The sequence below is a fragment of the Helicoverpa armigera genome, chromosome 8 (genome assembly GCF_030705265.1).
Source record: "Helicoverpa armigera isolate CAAS_96S chromosome 8, ASM3070526v1, whole genome shotgun sequence".
Lineage (NCBI taxonomy): Eukaryota > Metazoa > Arthropoda > Insecta > Lepidoptera > Noctuidae > Helicoverpa > Helicoverpa armigera.
In genome coordinates, this window is record NC_087127.1 from 9,629,878 (window position 1) to 9,647,713 (window position 17,836).

At 35.9% G+C, this 17,836-nt stretch overlaps 1 protein-coding gene and 1 non-coding gene across 7 annotated transcripts; one reads left to right on the plus strand and one right to left on the minus strand.

Annotated features, from left to right (window-relative positions):
- Positions 1-50: 50 nt before the first annotated feature.
- On the minus strand, positions 51-17,603 carry LOC110372214 (PAN2-PAN3 deadenylation complex catalytic subunit PAN2). Of its 6 annotated transcripts, none has more exons than XM_049838215.2 (23): positions 17,362-17,603; positions 16,087-16,247; positions 15,494-15,663; positions 14,407-14,527; positions 13,864-14,063; positions 13,156-13,378; positions 12,573-12,712; positions 10,212-10,364; positions 9,787-9,883; positions 9,505-9,600; positions 8,555-8,671; positions 8,207-8,288; positions 7,680-7,837; positions 7,039-7,297; positions 6,820-6,849; positions 6,422-6,558; positions 5,791-5,978; positions 5,257-5,341; positions 5,034-5,122; positions 4,586-4,700; positions 3,585-3,784; positions 3,025-3,165; positions 51-2,417 (listed from the first exon to the last, which is right to left on the minus strand). In XM_049838215.2, exons 1-22 carry the CDS (start codon positions 17,411-17,413, stop codon positions 3,057-3,059), a joined length of 2,982 nt encoding a protein of 993 aa, XP_049694172.2. In that variant the 5' UTR covers positions 17,414-17,603; the 3' UTR covers positions 51-2,417; positions 3,025-3,056. The 6 variants fall into 6 exon arrangements, with proteins under 6 accessions (XP_049694172.2, XP_049694170.2, XP_049694171.2 ...); XM_049838213.2 differs by having other exon boundaries at positions 6,422-6,564; positions 17,362-17,602; XM_049838214.2 differs by having other exon boundaries at positions 6,820-6,852; positions 17,362-17,602.
- Trnal-aag (transfer RNA leucine (anticodon AAG)) lies at positions 4,117-4,198 on the plus strand. Its single transcript has one exon. It is a non-coding gene; the product is annotated as a tRNA-Leu (tRNA).
- Positions 17,604-17,836: the final 233 nt, after the last annotated feature.

A 17,836-nucleotide genomic window follows, 5' to 3' on the forward strand; every position in this document is an offset into this window, starting at 1 on the left:
TTTAAGAGAAGCTATTTTGTGTTCTTGGGTAACAAATAAAAAGATTGAAATGCTTTAACATTCGTTTTATTAAAAACCAGCCACCGTGTAGGTACAAGCGGAATTGTTTTCAGTTGAAATAGAGCTGAGACAACACTGCGGTCACTGATGCAATTATTTAGCTTTGCGATAAATTACGCTTTCAAAACACACTCAACAGCTTAAAAAAATAGAAGACGTTACTGCACAAATAATCGCAGTGTTTCAAAGCAACATTTAAATGTTTGAAGTCGACATTTTCATAGCCTTAGCTAGTCTTATGCACATTGTGCACCAGCAAGCTTCTTGTGCAAGTAAACACAAGTCTACTTGTGCACAAAAGCTTGCGCAGAGTTACAAAATAACATCTTTATATCATGCAACATATTAACCGCACTACCGCATTCATATTAAATAACATAATGACTAATCTCTCGACTCCGTTTAAACGAATAATAAACTTTTCAGTCAGTCGCTTTCACCGAACAACACAAGATATAAACTCGTTTGGAGGAAGATATATTACTGAAGGGGTGGGGATATATTTAACATTTTTTTCTAGACTATCAAGAGCTTTACCGTTAGCTACAACTATGGATTCCTTAAAAATCAGGAATCGCAACACAAAATTTAAATTTGTTCGAAACATGGATTTGCGAGAAGATAACTTAAGTCAGCCATATTGTATAACTGCCAAATGGGAAATGTTCTAACGTCAAGAAAAAGGGCGTAACTAACATTGCTGCAAAATACAGATACGCCTTTATGCCAAGGTTTGCTCGCGTGTAGTCTAGATTCTTATTGCTCTGTTCAATGGACATATCATTTAGTGGAAGAGACAAAATTTTGTAATTCGCTAATTTACTTGTAATATCACAACCAAAATAAATAAATTCTTACATCTATACAAATCATACTGAGTAAAATATTACAATATTGTGAACAAACGCAAAACAATGGCGTTCTGTGTAAATTATAAGAGATGATTTAACTTTCAATTTTAGGTCAATTGCTTGGAAAAAAAACTAACATGATAAAAAAGGTAACTGTAGCTTTAAATAAGCAATGAATATTAATAATAAGCTGTTTAAAGAAAACATATCTGATCAAACTATTGTTTTTGCATTACATACTTGCGTATGCGCACCCAATGATTTAGAGCGGTTTCAAACCTCGAGTTTAACCTCAAAGTCTCAAACCACCCTCACAAAATAACCAATGAGGTGGGACAACAAACAAATCATTCAAGACATTCAGTTACAACATCATTCATTTACCTACCAATAATCTAGAACAATCTCGAGTCAATAGAAATCTCATCTCTTTAGTTTTCCTTTACTAAACTTCACATTACATTTATAAAAATACACACTACAGCCACCGAATCTCAAAACTTGGAGAATATCGATATTTCTATAGGAACGGAATACGTTTTGAGGTAGATTACACATTTATTAGGCAACGAGGAATACATATTTCCGTATTTAATAAGCATTTAGGCACATGTTATCGCGTTTGTAGCTAAGTACAACTGCGATGTAAAAACATACAACTTATTTTTAGTAGCGAAGATCTGTTATGCGCCGAAATAAATTTAAATAATATGATCATTAATTTTCACATCATTAACAGTGTTTAGTATGCAAGCAATATTTATTTATTTATATTCAAATTATATAACATGGTATAAAAATCACACCAATTGATTTTTCGGAATGATTTTGAAAATTCTTATTTCAGGATCGCACTATCCTAAAAATAAGGCTGTACGTGTAATAATCCACAAGTTTTGAGACAAGACAGCCGCCTTTCATATGAGTAGAATCTGCATGAATATAAAAACTTCTTTATTTCGTAACTAAATAGATTTTACATAATATTTCGTTCCCACAGTACTAAAAAGGCGTAAGTACGTTGAGCTTAAATTTAGCAAAAAAAACACTTGAAATAAATAAATTAAATATGAAAGAAACATAGCTTAGAATCTTCTCGAACTAAAGTACTGCTAACCTCTTGTATGTCGCTAATTATAAAACAACAGAAAATCATTTGTGTCTCGCTTATATCTGTGCTCCGACATACAACGGGTTAAGGACTCCTTAATCAAGTCAGTAGGATATATGCCAATACCCCCAGACTCTTAGAATCCTATAAATCCATACTTACGTCTTTTTGACCCTGTAGGACTAATTAGCTAAAATCGCGACAATTTACACATACTATCATATATTTCAGTTCGTACATTTGTTCACATAATTTTGTGCCGCCGAACGTTTCTTGAGCTTATATTAATGGAATTGTTTTTTTATTTATTATAGTTTTATTGAACGTAATTGTAGTGCGCCTGCGTCGGTACTGGGTAGTACATCTCGCTCATTACGTATGGACCTATTATAGCACTGGAAATTTTAAAAATATTATGAAACGCCATGTTAAACCACATTAAACCATACATTCCTTTAATTAAATAAGCTATAGATGAAATGTCATTTTGATAATGTATTGAACATTTTTATAAAATTAATAGTTATTTACTAAAAGTTTCACAACCACTCACCAGTAATTAGGTACATTAAACTATCACCAGTTACAGAAAATATAAGAGGCAAGAAATTTTAATATGGTCATGAAATGAAGAGGGATGAAACTCATGCTCAAAGAGTGTTACGTATGAATATGGATGGAGAGGGAGAGAAAGACGAAGAAAAAATGAAAATATTTTTTGAGAGATAACATTCTTATTGACAGAAAGGAATGGAATCGGAAAACATGTCACGCCGAACCCAAAAAAAAATGGGAACAAGACAAGAAGGAAAACAAGATCTGAATTGAGAACCTCTATTTTGGAAAGTCGGTTATAAAGAATTAAGTCTGACAACCAGTCTTATTTTTATTTATTAGGAGGTCAGATAGGCAGTCGCTCCTTGTAAAGGAGGAAACCTTGGGAGCCGACTCAAACATATTTAGGAAAAAGGAAGATGTTGATGGCTATAAAAAATGACTTACCCATGGCTATAAGGTCCATACAAGAGCCCCGGCTATGAGGCGGGCTGGTGGCGGGCGCTGGCGGCGCTGTAGAACAGCACGCACGGCGTCTTCCACCACGCGCCGAACTGCACCACCTCGTCCGCCGGCACCGGGACGATGCTAGGGGAAATGGACGTTTGTAAGTTTCTGATATATTAAAATTCGGGAAGTTACGTCACATTGAGGCCAAGACTACACTGCAGGGGTACTGCGGCTCTGGTGGAAAGGGGCTCCAGAAGAAACATGGTGGGTTTTAGTCAGTAAGTCTGACACTCCCTCACGCTGCACCCACTGTGGGTGTTGAGTGCGAGAAATTGATGATATCCCACAGCAAAAACACAAATCACCAAAGCGGAGCAGAGACAAAAACTTTTTTAAAACAAGCAGAATTTCATTATGCAAATATTTTTAGTATCACTGGACAGTGAAATTCTCTCCTGATGGCGTTGTTACGTGTAGTCAAGAGCTAAAAGTAAGACAACCAATCTCTGAGGTAGGTTGTATTGTAAATACATATAACTAGATATGTATTTCCTCACCTGAGATCGTTGAACAGATACCACACAGGCTCGACGTCCTTGGCCGCGGTCTGTATATACGCGACCAAGTTCTTCGGGTTGTCCTCCACACACACTACGGCGGCCGACAGTGTGTATTCCTCTTCAGATTGTGTTGTTACATTCTTCTTCTTGTGTTTATCTGGTCTGTTGTTCGGAGTGTGCGGTTCTGGGGATTCCACCTGAAAAATATAACATAGTGTTTTTAGAAGATTATATGTGTGAGTGAGAGTTCCTCTTTCACTTATAAATGACTGGATAGATTTTGCAGAAACATAGCAGAAACATAATATCAGAATGACATAAAGACTACTTTTCACCTGGGTGCTGGAAATTGTTGCCTTGGGAAACAGGTGAAACCGCGGAAAACAGCTAGTTACAATAGATTGGTACCTATATTCTACTCCACTCAATAGCATATCAGACGCAACTTTACCCAGACTACCAAACACACAAGATATAAATAATCCAAATAACTATTTGGTGATGGTATATTTTAGGGACTCATGCACAGGGTAGCGTGGCCGAGCGGTCTAAGGCGCTGGTTTAAGGCACCAGTCTCTTCGGAGGCGTGGGTTCGAATCCCACCGCTGCCAGATATAATTTTTGATGTAATACCTCAGCACTAGCTGAATTCACTTCACTAGTGTGAAAGACTTTTAGTATTTACAAAATCGCAATTTTACCCCAAAAAATCAAATAACACGGAAATGGCAGACATTTGCCATAGCACACTTTTTTTGTCTATTACTATAATATTATAAAGAGGTAAACTTTGTTTTGGATAAACTTAAAACTAGGTAGATCGATTTCAAAAATTATTTCACCACTACAAAGCTACATTATCTGCGAGTAACATATATTTTAGTTCCGGGCAGTAGCTCCCCCGGGACGCGGGTGGCGGGAAAACGGCCGGCTGTATTCCTATACATAGATCGAGTTCAAATTGATGAATGTCAGATTATTTTAATGATAGTTCTTACCTTATCATTAATAACAACGTCACCATCGGATTGCAGTCTTATAAGTAGCTGTTGGGGAAGTACACAGTTCGATTCTTGCGTTGGACTCTTCGATGAACCTGCTTGTGGACTCGGTCTGAAATGTACAGCCCTGAATCAACTATAGCCAAAAATATCGACAAAAAATCCCTTCACTATTTCTCTCCGCACAGCTGCGAACCAAAATTTTATTCGTCCCAATCTTTTCAATGTAGGCCAGTTATATAAGTAATCTCGTGTCATGTCTTTAAAATATTTTCCGTCTGAAACTAACGATACATTATTGCTTTTATGAAGCTAGTAAATCCTGACGTGATTTCAGCATTTACTATTGCTTTACCTTTTTAACCGACTTCCCAAAAAGAAGGAAGTTCAAAATGTGACCGCATGTACATATTTTTTTACTTACAATAAGACATAATATGAATACCTATCAGGATGTTTGAAGTGACACCCTGGTCTCGCGCAGTGCAGTCCGTATCGACACGGCTTGCCTCCACCACCTCTTTTGGGCTCCGGCTGGAACATTATTAATTTATTTATTCCACCTACCATTTCCATAAAAAATATTATTCAGTAAATTATCGAAAAATAAGTAAAGAAAATCAAAAAAATATTATCCTTTTTAAAATATTTCATGCAATGCGACTCACCATTTCCTTTTGCGCGCCTTTCGCCCAGTAGGCTTTTTCTCTTACAGTAGCGCCACCACAATTAATTGCTAATATTGGTGGTAATCTGTAATTCAAAAACATCATTTTTAAAAGGTGACAACATGCTAGACGTTCAGCAAGAAGTGTATGGGTCGATCGATTATAAGGTTAAGCAACAGTTGGCGCGGTCTAAATTAGGATGACTTCCTCCGTGTTTTTGAAGGCACATTAAATTAGTGGGTCCCAGCTGTCTTTGGTAGTCAGTCGTTGCAGGTAGTCAAAAGCCAGAAAGTATGTCAACCAGTCTTAACAGGGGTAAGGGGTTCAAGAGGTCCAAGACGCCAGTTATACTGTAAGCCCACCCCAACATACTTATGAAAAGACTAGGTAGGTAGCTCTTATTGCAAAGGCAACCTCTTATACGTTTTTAACTAGAACTGATCTTCGACCAATTCGTACCATCAGATGAGATTGCGGTCAAAATATTACCTGTAAAAAAAACTACAAAAAATCCAAGTATAATATATTCCTCACCTTACAATCCTCCCTCTCTGCACAGTAGGAGTGAACCTAGAGCAGTGTTCGCACCAGGCGGGAGTGCTGCGTCTAGCCGCTAGCGACGCCCGCACCAGCTCCAGGAAGCCGCCGCGAGGCTCCGGGCCCTCGCGCACTGCGCCCGGGTACTGCAGGGCGCAGGCTAGCACTACTGACTCGCGACCCTCCTGGTAATGTGGAGAAAAATGAAATGTCTGATGAAGTATAGAAATATACAGATAATTACTTGAATAGTCACAATAATGTAATTTGGTTTAAAAGACAAATGTGAAATAGGTTTCGTCAACGTCGAGCACTGCATAGTGAAGACAGTAATAATGACTTGCGACCTTCTTATCTAGACAATTCAATATAAATAAAGTAGTAACACGCTCGAATAGTATTGTGATTACATCGATAAATGGTATCGATTAAAGAATATGCATCAAAAAATGTACAACTATTGTTTCGCCACAGATGAATCTTACTCTTTATTCCACATAAAGTCGACAAAAGTAATTTATTTTTAGTGTTCCCATTAAAAAAGAAATTCATATGTGCAACAGACACCTACACCACTACAATAGCAAAAGAAAAACATAATTTCCACCAGTTATTCTATATAACGTACCTCTTTATTACACTTCAAGCATCTATTAAGCTGGTGTCGGCCAATAGCGAAGAGCTGTGATATCTCCGACTCCTCCCTATCTGCCTGCTGACTGTTCGACAACTCATGATTGTCTACCGGTACATTATCCGCATCACCTGCTCCTGGCGAGTTCGGAACATTTTGAGCAAGACTACTAATAAAATGGCGACTAAAAATCAATAATACACTAATAAGAATTACACACTCAATTGGTTCATTTTAAAAACGGGAGTTTTGTGTATTATTGCAAAAAGTCACTATCAAGATTGTTCACATCGCAGTCAGTTAAAAACCTGGTCAAACGGGGTCATAATATGGCAGTAATAAAAATCGCATAAACATGAAAAGCATACTTAATTATTTAGATTTTTACCCACCTCCATAATCTGGCGTCCCAAATAAGATAGCTACTGGGGTTTGACATAAAATTATTAGTCTTAATAGCTCAAAGTGAATTTGCATTTTTCTTATCAGGTTAGTTAGTATATACGGGAAATAAAATGTAAAATGATAGGTCCGCGCTAAATACCATAATTTCCATAAGTGTCAAAAATTTCGAAAAATATCTAAAGAAAACTAAACAGGTTTCAACTCACCATCTTCCCTAGCAGTCCACCCATCTTCTCTCAACTCTTCTTGACATTCAAACTCAGTAGCCGGTCCCAAGAACTCTAACTCCGTATACTGATACTCTTCAGTATATTGTCCATTCATTTGAGGTACCGGCCTCACTTTTACGTTCATATTGGGAATACGAACGGGCTTAGGCGGACTGTTAACTAGTAGAGCCTTTTCCTTTTTTCGGGTCTCGAGTATTTCGTAATGAATTTGATGGAGAATGAAGCGGTTCCAACTCTGTGGGAGATGGACTGAAATCTTTAATTGGCTTTTGGATTTTCTAGGATTGTTTGAAATTAAACATTTGGATTGGCTGTCAATATCTAGGATAAACGACAACTTCAAGGCTGACTAAATCCTAAATCCAAGATGGTTGTACTAGCGGACTTTTTCTAGATTTTTGATATGACCACAGACTGCTCAGAAAAATGTACTGTCCTACACAAATGTACCTTTACAAAAATTTCATACATAAAAAATCCACTATTGAAGGCGTGAACACTTCAGATACTGTTAAAATGTTATTTCTAATAAAAATATTTAAATTAAGAAAAATGCTTCTCTCCAGAGTATAGAACATAAAACACAAACTATATTTAGTCAATAAAACACCATTTACCTGTATCAAAGCAACTAAATCAACCCTGGAATCTGCCCCGCGGTCCGGCAATATAAGCCCTAACGCGGCCGCTTCGGGCACGGTGCGGAAGGCGCGGAGGAAGTTGTTCGCCTGACACGGCGCCCCGCCAGACGTGTCTAACATCCTGAAAAGGAACCCTGAAATGTTTCAAGATTTTGTGTTACTTTATTTTTTGTAGGTACCATTAATTAATTTAAAGAAGTGTGAGTGGTTGATTTTCAGGATATGGATATTGATATTTTGTTATCAAAATCCAACTTTTACTGTATCATTTATATAAAAGGGTACCTAAATACATTGAGATTTATGTATGACAGTAGAAAAATGTGACATTCGAATCATCATCATCATCATGTCTTGTCTGGACAAGACATTCGAATAATTTAACTGGAAGAGTTATTAGGTAATTAAATTCAGCAGTCATTAAAATTACTCTGAACAATAAACTAGGTATGAGATATCGCTCAATTATTATTTATAGTAAAAAGTAATCATAAAATACATACCCAATTCGCAACTGAGACAAAATTCTTTGGCACATGTATGTGCTAAGAGGGTCGCTTTTACCGGCAACGTGTAATATAAAACCTGAAAAAGATGATCTCATTCAGTATGTATATAATTATGTTTATACGAACATATTATATTATACTTTAAAATATTGATACTTTAAAATATTACCAATGATTTCTAAATGTATCATCGATTCTTGCATTGATTAATCAAAATCGGGTCTATAATGTACTATGATTCAAAGAGGGATGTACAAGTTTTTTATCGATATTCAATTAGCAATTGGAACAATAAATTACGCATATTCAGCATAAGACGTAAAAAAATAAGGATAAAATTACCTGTAACATAGAATTACAATATGAATTAGGCAACGTAGTTTCTAATCCTGGAAGACCTGTTTTATTACACTTCTCTAACTCTTCGTTCGGACCGTGTTTATTGTAGCGTATATCTAGCTGAAATTATACATTATATTTTAGTTAATTTTGGTGGAACAACACACATAAATACAAATAATATAATCAACTATACAACAAGAACGTATTGACGAATATAGTACTAAATATTGAATAAATCTATAAGGATAGGTCTGCTTTACTTGGTTTTGTTTTCACCTACAAAATTGTAACACGATAATGTGAGTAGTATAGTTATCGGCACGAATCTTGAGCTCTGACCTACATCTGCGCAGAAGTGATTTATTAGCAACTAGCTTTTGCCCGCGTCTTCGTTCGCGTGGAATAGTGACTCCCGGCAGATTTTTGGTTTGACCAATAGGTGGCACTATATGTCCGGAATAAATTTTTATTTTTATATATATTTTTTTTTGGAATAAAAACTATCCTATGTCCTTTCTCAAGTTCCAAACTATGTCTGTACCAAATTTCACACAAATCGGTTCAGTAGTTTAAGCGTGAAGAAAAGACAGACAGACAGACAGACAGACAGAGTTACTTTCACATTTATAATATTAGTTAGGAAGAACAAATCCCGAGTGACGGCTATGACGCGATGCACTGCGGGCCAATCACCGCTTCACCCCGCCCTTACGCCTCACTTCATACCACAAAAGGGACCCAATAAATTACTTCTGCGCAGGTGAAGGTCAGCGCTCAAGATTCGTGCCGATGATTATATATACTGTAACATTACACTTGGTAATCAATCCTGAACACCAAAGACTGAAAAACACTTATTCCATTGAGCATTTACGGAACACTTACATAGTACGATACGTTGACACTCTTCTAACACTCAGATGGCAATATTTAATAACTGATTATTGTACCTTTTGATAATGCTTGGGTATTGGCTGAGCAACATATTTATTTTCGTTCTGTCTTGCTGCGTGCAAATCTTCGAAATTATCTTCTATGTACGGCATCTGTAAGTTGCATAATGATTTTTTTTTTTCATATATTGTTTTAAACATATAATTATGTATTATTGGTTCTCCTTGAATGCAAATTGCTATATGTTCGATTATTAGCATTAAAAAATAATTGTAAAAGATTTTTACTAACCTTTTTTTTTGAAGACAGTGAGAATGCTATACGATGGTAATGGTTACCTGATTCCTTTTGAACGTTCGAGGGTTCGGCGCGTATCCAATGGGTCCTTGCATTTTCATGGATTTCAATACTTCGGGGTCGATCGGCTTTGGTTTTCTGTGTAATTAATGTTCATGTCACAATTTCACAAGATGCATTATTATCTAACGTCGCTTGGATATACATTATTCGAACTTTCAAGCTTTATTTTTTTTTTATGAGTGTCTCAACGTCCAACCGGCACATTCACAGTAACGACATTAAATAACGCCCATTCCTTACCAAATGCCTACTCACCATGGAGCTTTATAACTTATTATCATATTTCATACAGCCTGATCAAACTTTTATGGTTTCCAACCCAAAATACCTCAGAAACTAACATAAGTATACTATACTCACACATACAACCACATAATTTTCTATATTAAATACACATAATTACCTATAAATCTTCTTAAAGAACTCCTGTGGTAATTCGTTGAACCATCTGTTGCCGGACGAGAGCGGAGGTAAAGGCACCGTCGCGAACTGGAAGCTTGTGTCGCTCAGACCCACGTACGGCAGGCCTACCACTTGATCCGCGAACTCTGTTGCTCTGGGAAGGAAAATATTGAATGAAATAGTTGCCAAAGGTGTTGATATGTTGACGAAATGTTATGTTTTTCTATAAGAAATGTTTACTTAGAAAATTGCTAATTTAAATATAACTGGCGTGTATGTAGTAAAATATTGTAAGAAGAAAAAAAAATGAACTAAAACGAGTAGGTAAAATAAATTTCTAAACAAGAAAACTTACGTCTAGTCCAACTTGCTTATAAGTATCGGCCCGTATGGCCGTACACAACTTTTTAATTACAATATTTGAGGTGAAGGCAGTAGAATGATTGAACAGAGTATTTAGAAATTGTCGTATTCTGCCACCATTTCAAGACCTCCACTTGCGCCAGAAATCAATAAGTTATAGACAGCAGGTTCTCCAACAAATGTACTTATAACTGTGTATGTAATTACACAATAAAACTATAGATATATACAGTCATGGACACATAATTAAAGACACCCCCCGACTCGAAGTGAAATAAATAGTTATGGTACTGACATGAGCTTAAGCACGGTATAAACTGTAGTGTAATAATTATTAAAACAAACATTACATTGTGTTCTTTAAATTAAGGACAAAAAATATTTTCTTTCTTTAATACTTTAGATATAAAGCTCTATGGGAAATGAACACTAGCTTTTGTAGCTGATATTTGGCTGGTCAGCTAATTAAAGACAGTTAAACCCCAGTTAAGAAAAAAAAACGAAAGATACAAATAGTTGCCATACTTTTTTTTAGAAGTGAGTAAAATACTTATGAAAATTCAAATTAGGTAATAATTTAGGTTTATTTCATTAAAAATTTTCATTTTAGTCCTATCAATAAGACTAGAACAAAAATTCTGGTAAGTAAAATGTTTTAGGCTTTTTAATATTATATTTTGACATACGGATTTATTCATACCACTTGATCTATAGTAAGGACACGGTAATAAATTTATTATTAAAGATTTCCTATCAATGGCACTAAAAAAGGCATGGTTTGAGAACAACTCAAAACCGACCGCAAGGAAAACTTGTCCGCAAACAGACTTTAAGGCGGTGCTATAGGCAAATAGTGAACCATTTACATGATTCGGTACTGGTTTTTTTGGGAGTCATCTGATGCTAAAAGGACGACAATTGTGTCTGCAGAACTTTTAGACTACAACCGGGTCGGGAAAAGGTGTAAGGCATGGGTATCGGAAGATGTTACTTTTGGAAAAGCACCGCGTGTCCATACTGTAGTTGGCTATTTCTATCAAATGTGAAAGGTGCAGTTAACAAGTGTTCAAAAATGTATTTTTTTCTCATTAAATAAAGGGATACGAATAATTCTAAAATAATGTATCGAAATTAGTCGCCTCCAAAACATGAGATGGAACCAAAATACACTAAGAAAGTTCTCAAACATAGGAGGCGAAAAAGTATTAGTGTGGGGCTTCTCTCCACTACTTGGTGTGGTGATCTTTTAGAAAGATATTATTAAAAATAGGCGAATTCAAGTACTTTAATATTTTAGAAATAGCATTTTGTTATATGCTAAGCATAATTTACCGGTCCTTAGCGCTTTCCAAATTAGAAAAGTTCTGAAAAACACTGTAAGAGTAGTATTTTTACTACTAGTAGGACTCTTTGATCGAGCAACTTATGACGGTTTTGGTTTGGCCCATCGCAAATTTAATAGAAAAAAAACTGGTGATCGGCCAGAAAACACAATGGCGATAAGTCATACATGAAACATTGATCAATTTTACACAGATTTTTATGAAGCATGGAAGAAAATTCCCGTAGCGACTTAAAACAAAACTGAACGCTTAGGGATGTCGTGCTGTCATTGAGGTAAAATGAAATAAACCAAATATTAGTACTCATAAGTATGCTTAGTTACAGTGTAGGGAATGTTGTTATAGAAAAGTACCATCAATAATATTAATAATTTGCATTTCTTCCTCTGAGCAAATGGAGTGTCTTTAATTATATGGCCAGGCCACGTTATGGTTCATACCGCTCGAGATTCGGATAAAGCGAAAAAAAACTTGTCGCGAAGGATCACTGAAGATAGTCTTTAGTTTTAATATTTCACAATGCCCTCTTAAATATTTTAAAATAGAAAATAAAGTTCCAGTAGCAATCAGAAAAAAGAAATACAGATGAAATGCGGCAGCAATTTAAGATTCCAACAGTGTCTTTAATTATGTGTCCATGACTGTATATTTTTTACCTTGAAAAGTTATTGAAAACCGGTTCATGGTTGTGCTGCGGTGAGAACAAATGCAGATGTCCCGCTTGGTCGCCGAACACTAACGCCTGACTCGTGGAAGATACGTCCATTACACTGCACAATGAACTTTGAGTGTCCACCTGAAAGCAATATGAGTTTTAACTACATTATTTACTCATAGTTTAACTAGGTAAAGAAGCTGTAATAGAAGGTTGTCCTTATTTTACAAACCACCAACAGGAAAATCAAACTAACATCCAACGCAAAAAAAAACATACCTTCAGATTCAATTCATCCCAGAAAAAACAAATAGGAAGGAAGTGGTGAAGGGCATTTTACAAAACACAGCCCGTGTTTTGTAAAAATTGAAAATCAACATTTTCAGGGAAAATCAACATTTGAATAAATGACTCTTTTTTAACTTTTATTTAAAAGTAGGATGACATAAGATGACTTACATAGTGTATACGTTTTTTATATTAAAATTGTATTACTGCGCCCTAAATAGTCATGTCACCTCTACATTTTATAACACCTATGTATCACTTATGATCGCAGTAAATATTTGAAGTTTGAAACTTACCTGAAAAGTAGACTGTTCAGCGGCATTAGGGGCGTTTACATGAAGTAAGGCCACGTGTCCATCGCCGGACAACGCTACAGCCCGGCCCGAGAAGGCGGGTACGAAATGTAGTAGTAATGGCGGCGACACCGTGGGCAGTGACCAGGCGCCCGAGCCTGAAGCGCCGCGGAGACTGCGCACGTCCCACACTAACACGTAGGGCTCCGCTACCGCCATGCCCACGCTGAGCAAATGTCATAGTGTTGAAGTTAGTTCTTGTATACCAAGCGTGTCAGCCAAACTTGTGGGTAAATGTAAAAAATGGTCATGCATGATGTCTTATCTCGGATGATTCTCCCGAAGTAAATAACGAGAGTACATAAGGAAGTGCAAAGTTGGAGAGCATAAGAATACATAAGGGAGTACCTAGAATTAGTAAAGAAGGGAGTTTATAGGAGGAATATAAAAAAGTACATAAGAAGTGTGTACATAAGGCAGTCAATTGTGGAAGTACATATATTGGGCTGTACACAAGAGAGTAGATAAAAAGAAAGAACTTTGACGTCACAAGTAAATTACAAGTTACGGTTGTGGAAATGACCACAGTTCCCACTGCTACACACAAACTATTTCTGGTAGCTTTTCTGCGAAAATACACATTCAATCCAAAAGACGTGGTCATAACTGCGTATAACCAGCAAAAAAACCAAAACAGCAATAGGTACATACGACTGAGTAAATCCACAAGTTATAAGCAGGTCTCCTTGCATATCCAGATCCGACAAGCAAGCAGAATGAGCTCTGAAGGTGTGTTCAGTTGCGTTCGGGGTTCGTATGTCACGTAGAGCTACCATGCCGTTGGCACTGCCGCATGCGACTAGAGAACCGCCGCCGCTTCGGAGAACTGCACAACCCTCTTCCTGGATTGGCTGGAAGAGAATTTTTGAGGGTTTTTATAGAATTAATATGGTTAGTTATTAAGGTTTTTATATGGTCAGTTGTTCTCCTCGATTTATGTTGATTTATCATATGGTTTGAAGGCAGAATGTATTCTTCTATCATACTTTTCAATTTGACTTCACTACATAACATTTAACTACTCGTAATTTTTGGAACTGGGTGTAAAAAGAATAACGATAACGTACATTGTAATTAATAAATCAAGAATTACAGTGAGCAAAATTCCTTTTTAGTCTCAAATCTGAAGACATAATGAGCATGTCATAATACAGTCCAGTATAAAGTATCTTTGACATTTTATCCAATACTTACAATAGCCGTCTCAGCCATTTTATTGAGATCCAGATCAATGAGTTTGTCTTGATGGCCGCCCATCATCAGCTTTGTAGAACTCACTTGGAAGATACACTGCATGTCTGTCATGTTGGGTGACCTGTCAACAACAATATTTTTAAATAAAAAAATTCTAATTTATAGACCCACTGGAAACCCACTGGACTTTAGTGGACTGAACTTTAGTGACTGAACCTTACTCCCACTGGATATAGGTAAATCAAGACTCTTCTGGAAAAACCGGCCAAGTGCGAGTCGGACTCGTGCACGAAGGGTTCCGTAAATTACAGTTAAATCAACCTATCTCAAAAACTATAAGAGATACTTTGATCAAACCAAAAATCGTTGAAAGAGTTAATTAGCATGCATCACCTCTATTTTTTTTAGAATTTTATACCCCGTAGTTATAAAAATAGAGGGGGGGGGACATACTTTTTACGACTTTGAGAGCTGATATCTCAAAAACCGTTCACTTTAAGAAAAATGTTTTTTAGAAAACTTTATATCATTTTAAAAGACCTTTCCATTGATACCCCACACGGGTATGTACATCGAAAAAAAAAATTTCATCCCTCAGTTACATGTATGGGGGGCCCCACCCCCAATTCTTTTTTTTACTATTTAGTGTCATATTTTTGTAGCGGTTCATACAACACATATTCCCATCAAATTTCATCACTGTAGTACTTATAGTTTCCGAGTAAATCGGCTGTGACAGACGGACAGACGGACAGACGGACAGACGGACATGACGAAACTATAAGGGTTCCGTTTTTGCCATTTTGGCTACGGAACCCTAAAAAATTAGCTACCACAATCTATTTAACTAGGATTTTTGTCTTTTATTTAATTACATAGACTTGTTCGCTCCAAATAAGAATTTTTCGTTTTGTATTGAATAAATTACATTTCAAAATACTTCATCTTTTCTTGTTGTATAGGCTACAAGATAATAAGCATGGGAAGCCTTAGTACAGTTATTGCCAAACTTTTCGTTCGTCACGGAAAATGGCGCAAGTCGCCATGCGAACTGTATAACACTTTCCTCAAATTCGTAGAAACTTACTTGAAAGTACGTTTTGGAATTCCTCGTCGTATTTGATGGCGTAAAGAAGTCTTGGTGAGAGCAAAAATGCCTTGTTCAACAGTTATGATGTCCCTTACTTCCTCTGACTCATGGACTTGGAATGACGTGTACTTTTGCATGCCCGGACCGTAGTATGATGTTACGTGACCCTAGAAGTTGTATAAAAATTATGTTCAATTGCGAAAAATGTTTTCTGCTAAATTAATAATTGATTATGCGCAAGAAAATTGTGAAACAAAAACAATCTTTATAATTTTATGTATATTTTTATTTATTTATTTATTGCAAAATGTACACAGATGCATCTTATGCTAGGTACACATTACCCTGTTAGGGCGCAGCAATTCAGAGTAATGCTGTTAGACAGTAAAGCATATTATGTTAGCTTTTGTGCCTTTCTATAAGATTTCTTTTCTTTAAAACCCAATCAAAACAATAAATTATGGTTTTTGAATTTCAACTTCCCAGAAAGAAGGAAGTTCTGTATTTGACAGGGTATATTCTTTCAGTCATAACTTTAGCATAATTTGTTTAAATAAATAAATAAATACTTATTAAAAGCCAAAACTTACTCCCTGGTTCCCCATCCATATAAGTTCTTCATACTTATCAAAGACCACCGCTGACACCCCAAACCTGTCACCGCCGTCGACCAGCACACTTGCTCGGACCTCATACTCAGCAGCTTGTTTCGGTGGTAAGTATTGCGGAGCATAGTCTGCAGTATATGGCCCTGAAATTGAAGGTCTCATATACATTTTGAAATATAAGGGTCACCATCCGCAGTGTAGGGCCTTGAGATATATCATCTTATACAGGTATTAAAATAAATGGGCCACTGTCAACAAGTACACTTGCAGGCACCTCATACGCTGCTCTTTTGTTTGGTGGTAAGTTTGCAGAGCATACTCTGCGGTATATGGCCCCGAGATTCTAGAGCTGATTTAGATATTAAAATATAAGGGATGTGAATTCATTTGGAATCAAACCTTTTTTTCATTACCTCTTTGGAACTCCATGTTCCATGATTTGATAGAGAAGTTTATAGCAAGATTAGATATTATTCTAGAATCCATTCCTCAAGTATTATCTTACAATAAGCGATCATCAAACAGATGATAGGTATGACTCATTGAATTAATGTTTACATTACATTGAAACAAGATAGATATTACACTAGTAAGTTTAAGCCAGAACCTGTGATAAGATATATAATTTTCCTTTAATTTTTATGAAAAGGATTACTTGTTGATATCATTTGGCAAGATAGGAATCATTATATTATGTCAATGTTCACAAAATTGCTTATATTGGGTTCAGAAACAAAGCACTTACAAGGTAGGTATAGTAATCTCAGAAGTTTGAAAAAATATTTAAGTGCTCCATACTTACTTCCCCACAGCCTTTGCACAAAGAACAATATTATTTCTATTGTTTATAGTCAATAGCCTAAGGGGTAATGCATTTATTTACCAATTAATAATAAAAAAGTATTTAAAAAAATTATTTTTTTCAAACAAGAAAGTACCTAAGCATAGTACTTCTGGTCAGTTACCTAAATATTTTCAGAATGATTTGTATTGAAGCCATGGAATAATATTATTAAAACTGCCCTTGTTAACTACTTGGTACTCATCAAACTTTTGTAAAGATTCTATCTAATCTTTAGGCAACAGGAATGATCTTAGAAAATAGTTGTTTACTTATCCCAAAAATGATTTAACAAAAGATTCAGTACGCGATATTCTATCCAAAGTTGACTCGAGTACAAAATAAACGAGTTAACTGTAATCATCAGATAAATACTCCGTAAATAAAATGATTATCATTGAAAAACGTATACAAACCAGTAAGCAGATGATCCGTCGGCATACAAAGGTCGGAATAATGATATTCCATACTAAAATTGTAACACTTATTTTGTTTCACAACATCTATAATAAACTATTTTAACTCAAAAGTTATTATTTAAACGTTTTTAATTTAAAATAAAACGAAATAGATCATGGGTACGACGACGGCAATCAGGAATATTTTCAAGTTATTTTGCTTGAATTTCACACGTACACACTGTGTTCGATGTTTGTAAAAGCAACTTTAAAGCAATAGGAATAGAGGACACAGAAAAACACAGTTTTGTAGAAGGAAAACAAAATGCACTCGCGTCTTGTCATCAAACTGTATATCCGTTCCGTTTTACGGTAAGTAAGTTTGAGAAAAACTGCAAATTCAATGTTGCCAACAGTTTGCACAAATCTTCAGTATTACGTAAAAAGGAGTGGTTTTATTTTCGGATACACAAGGATATGAAAATCTAGATTT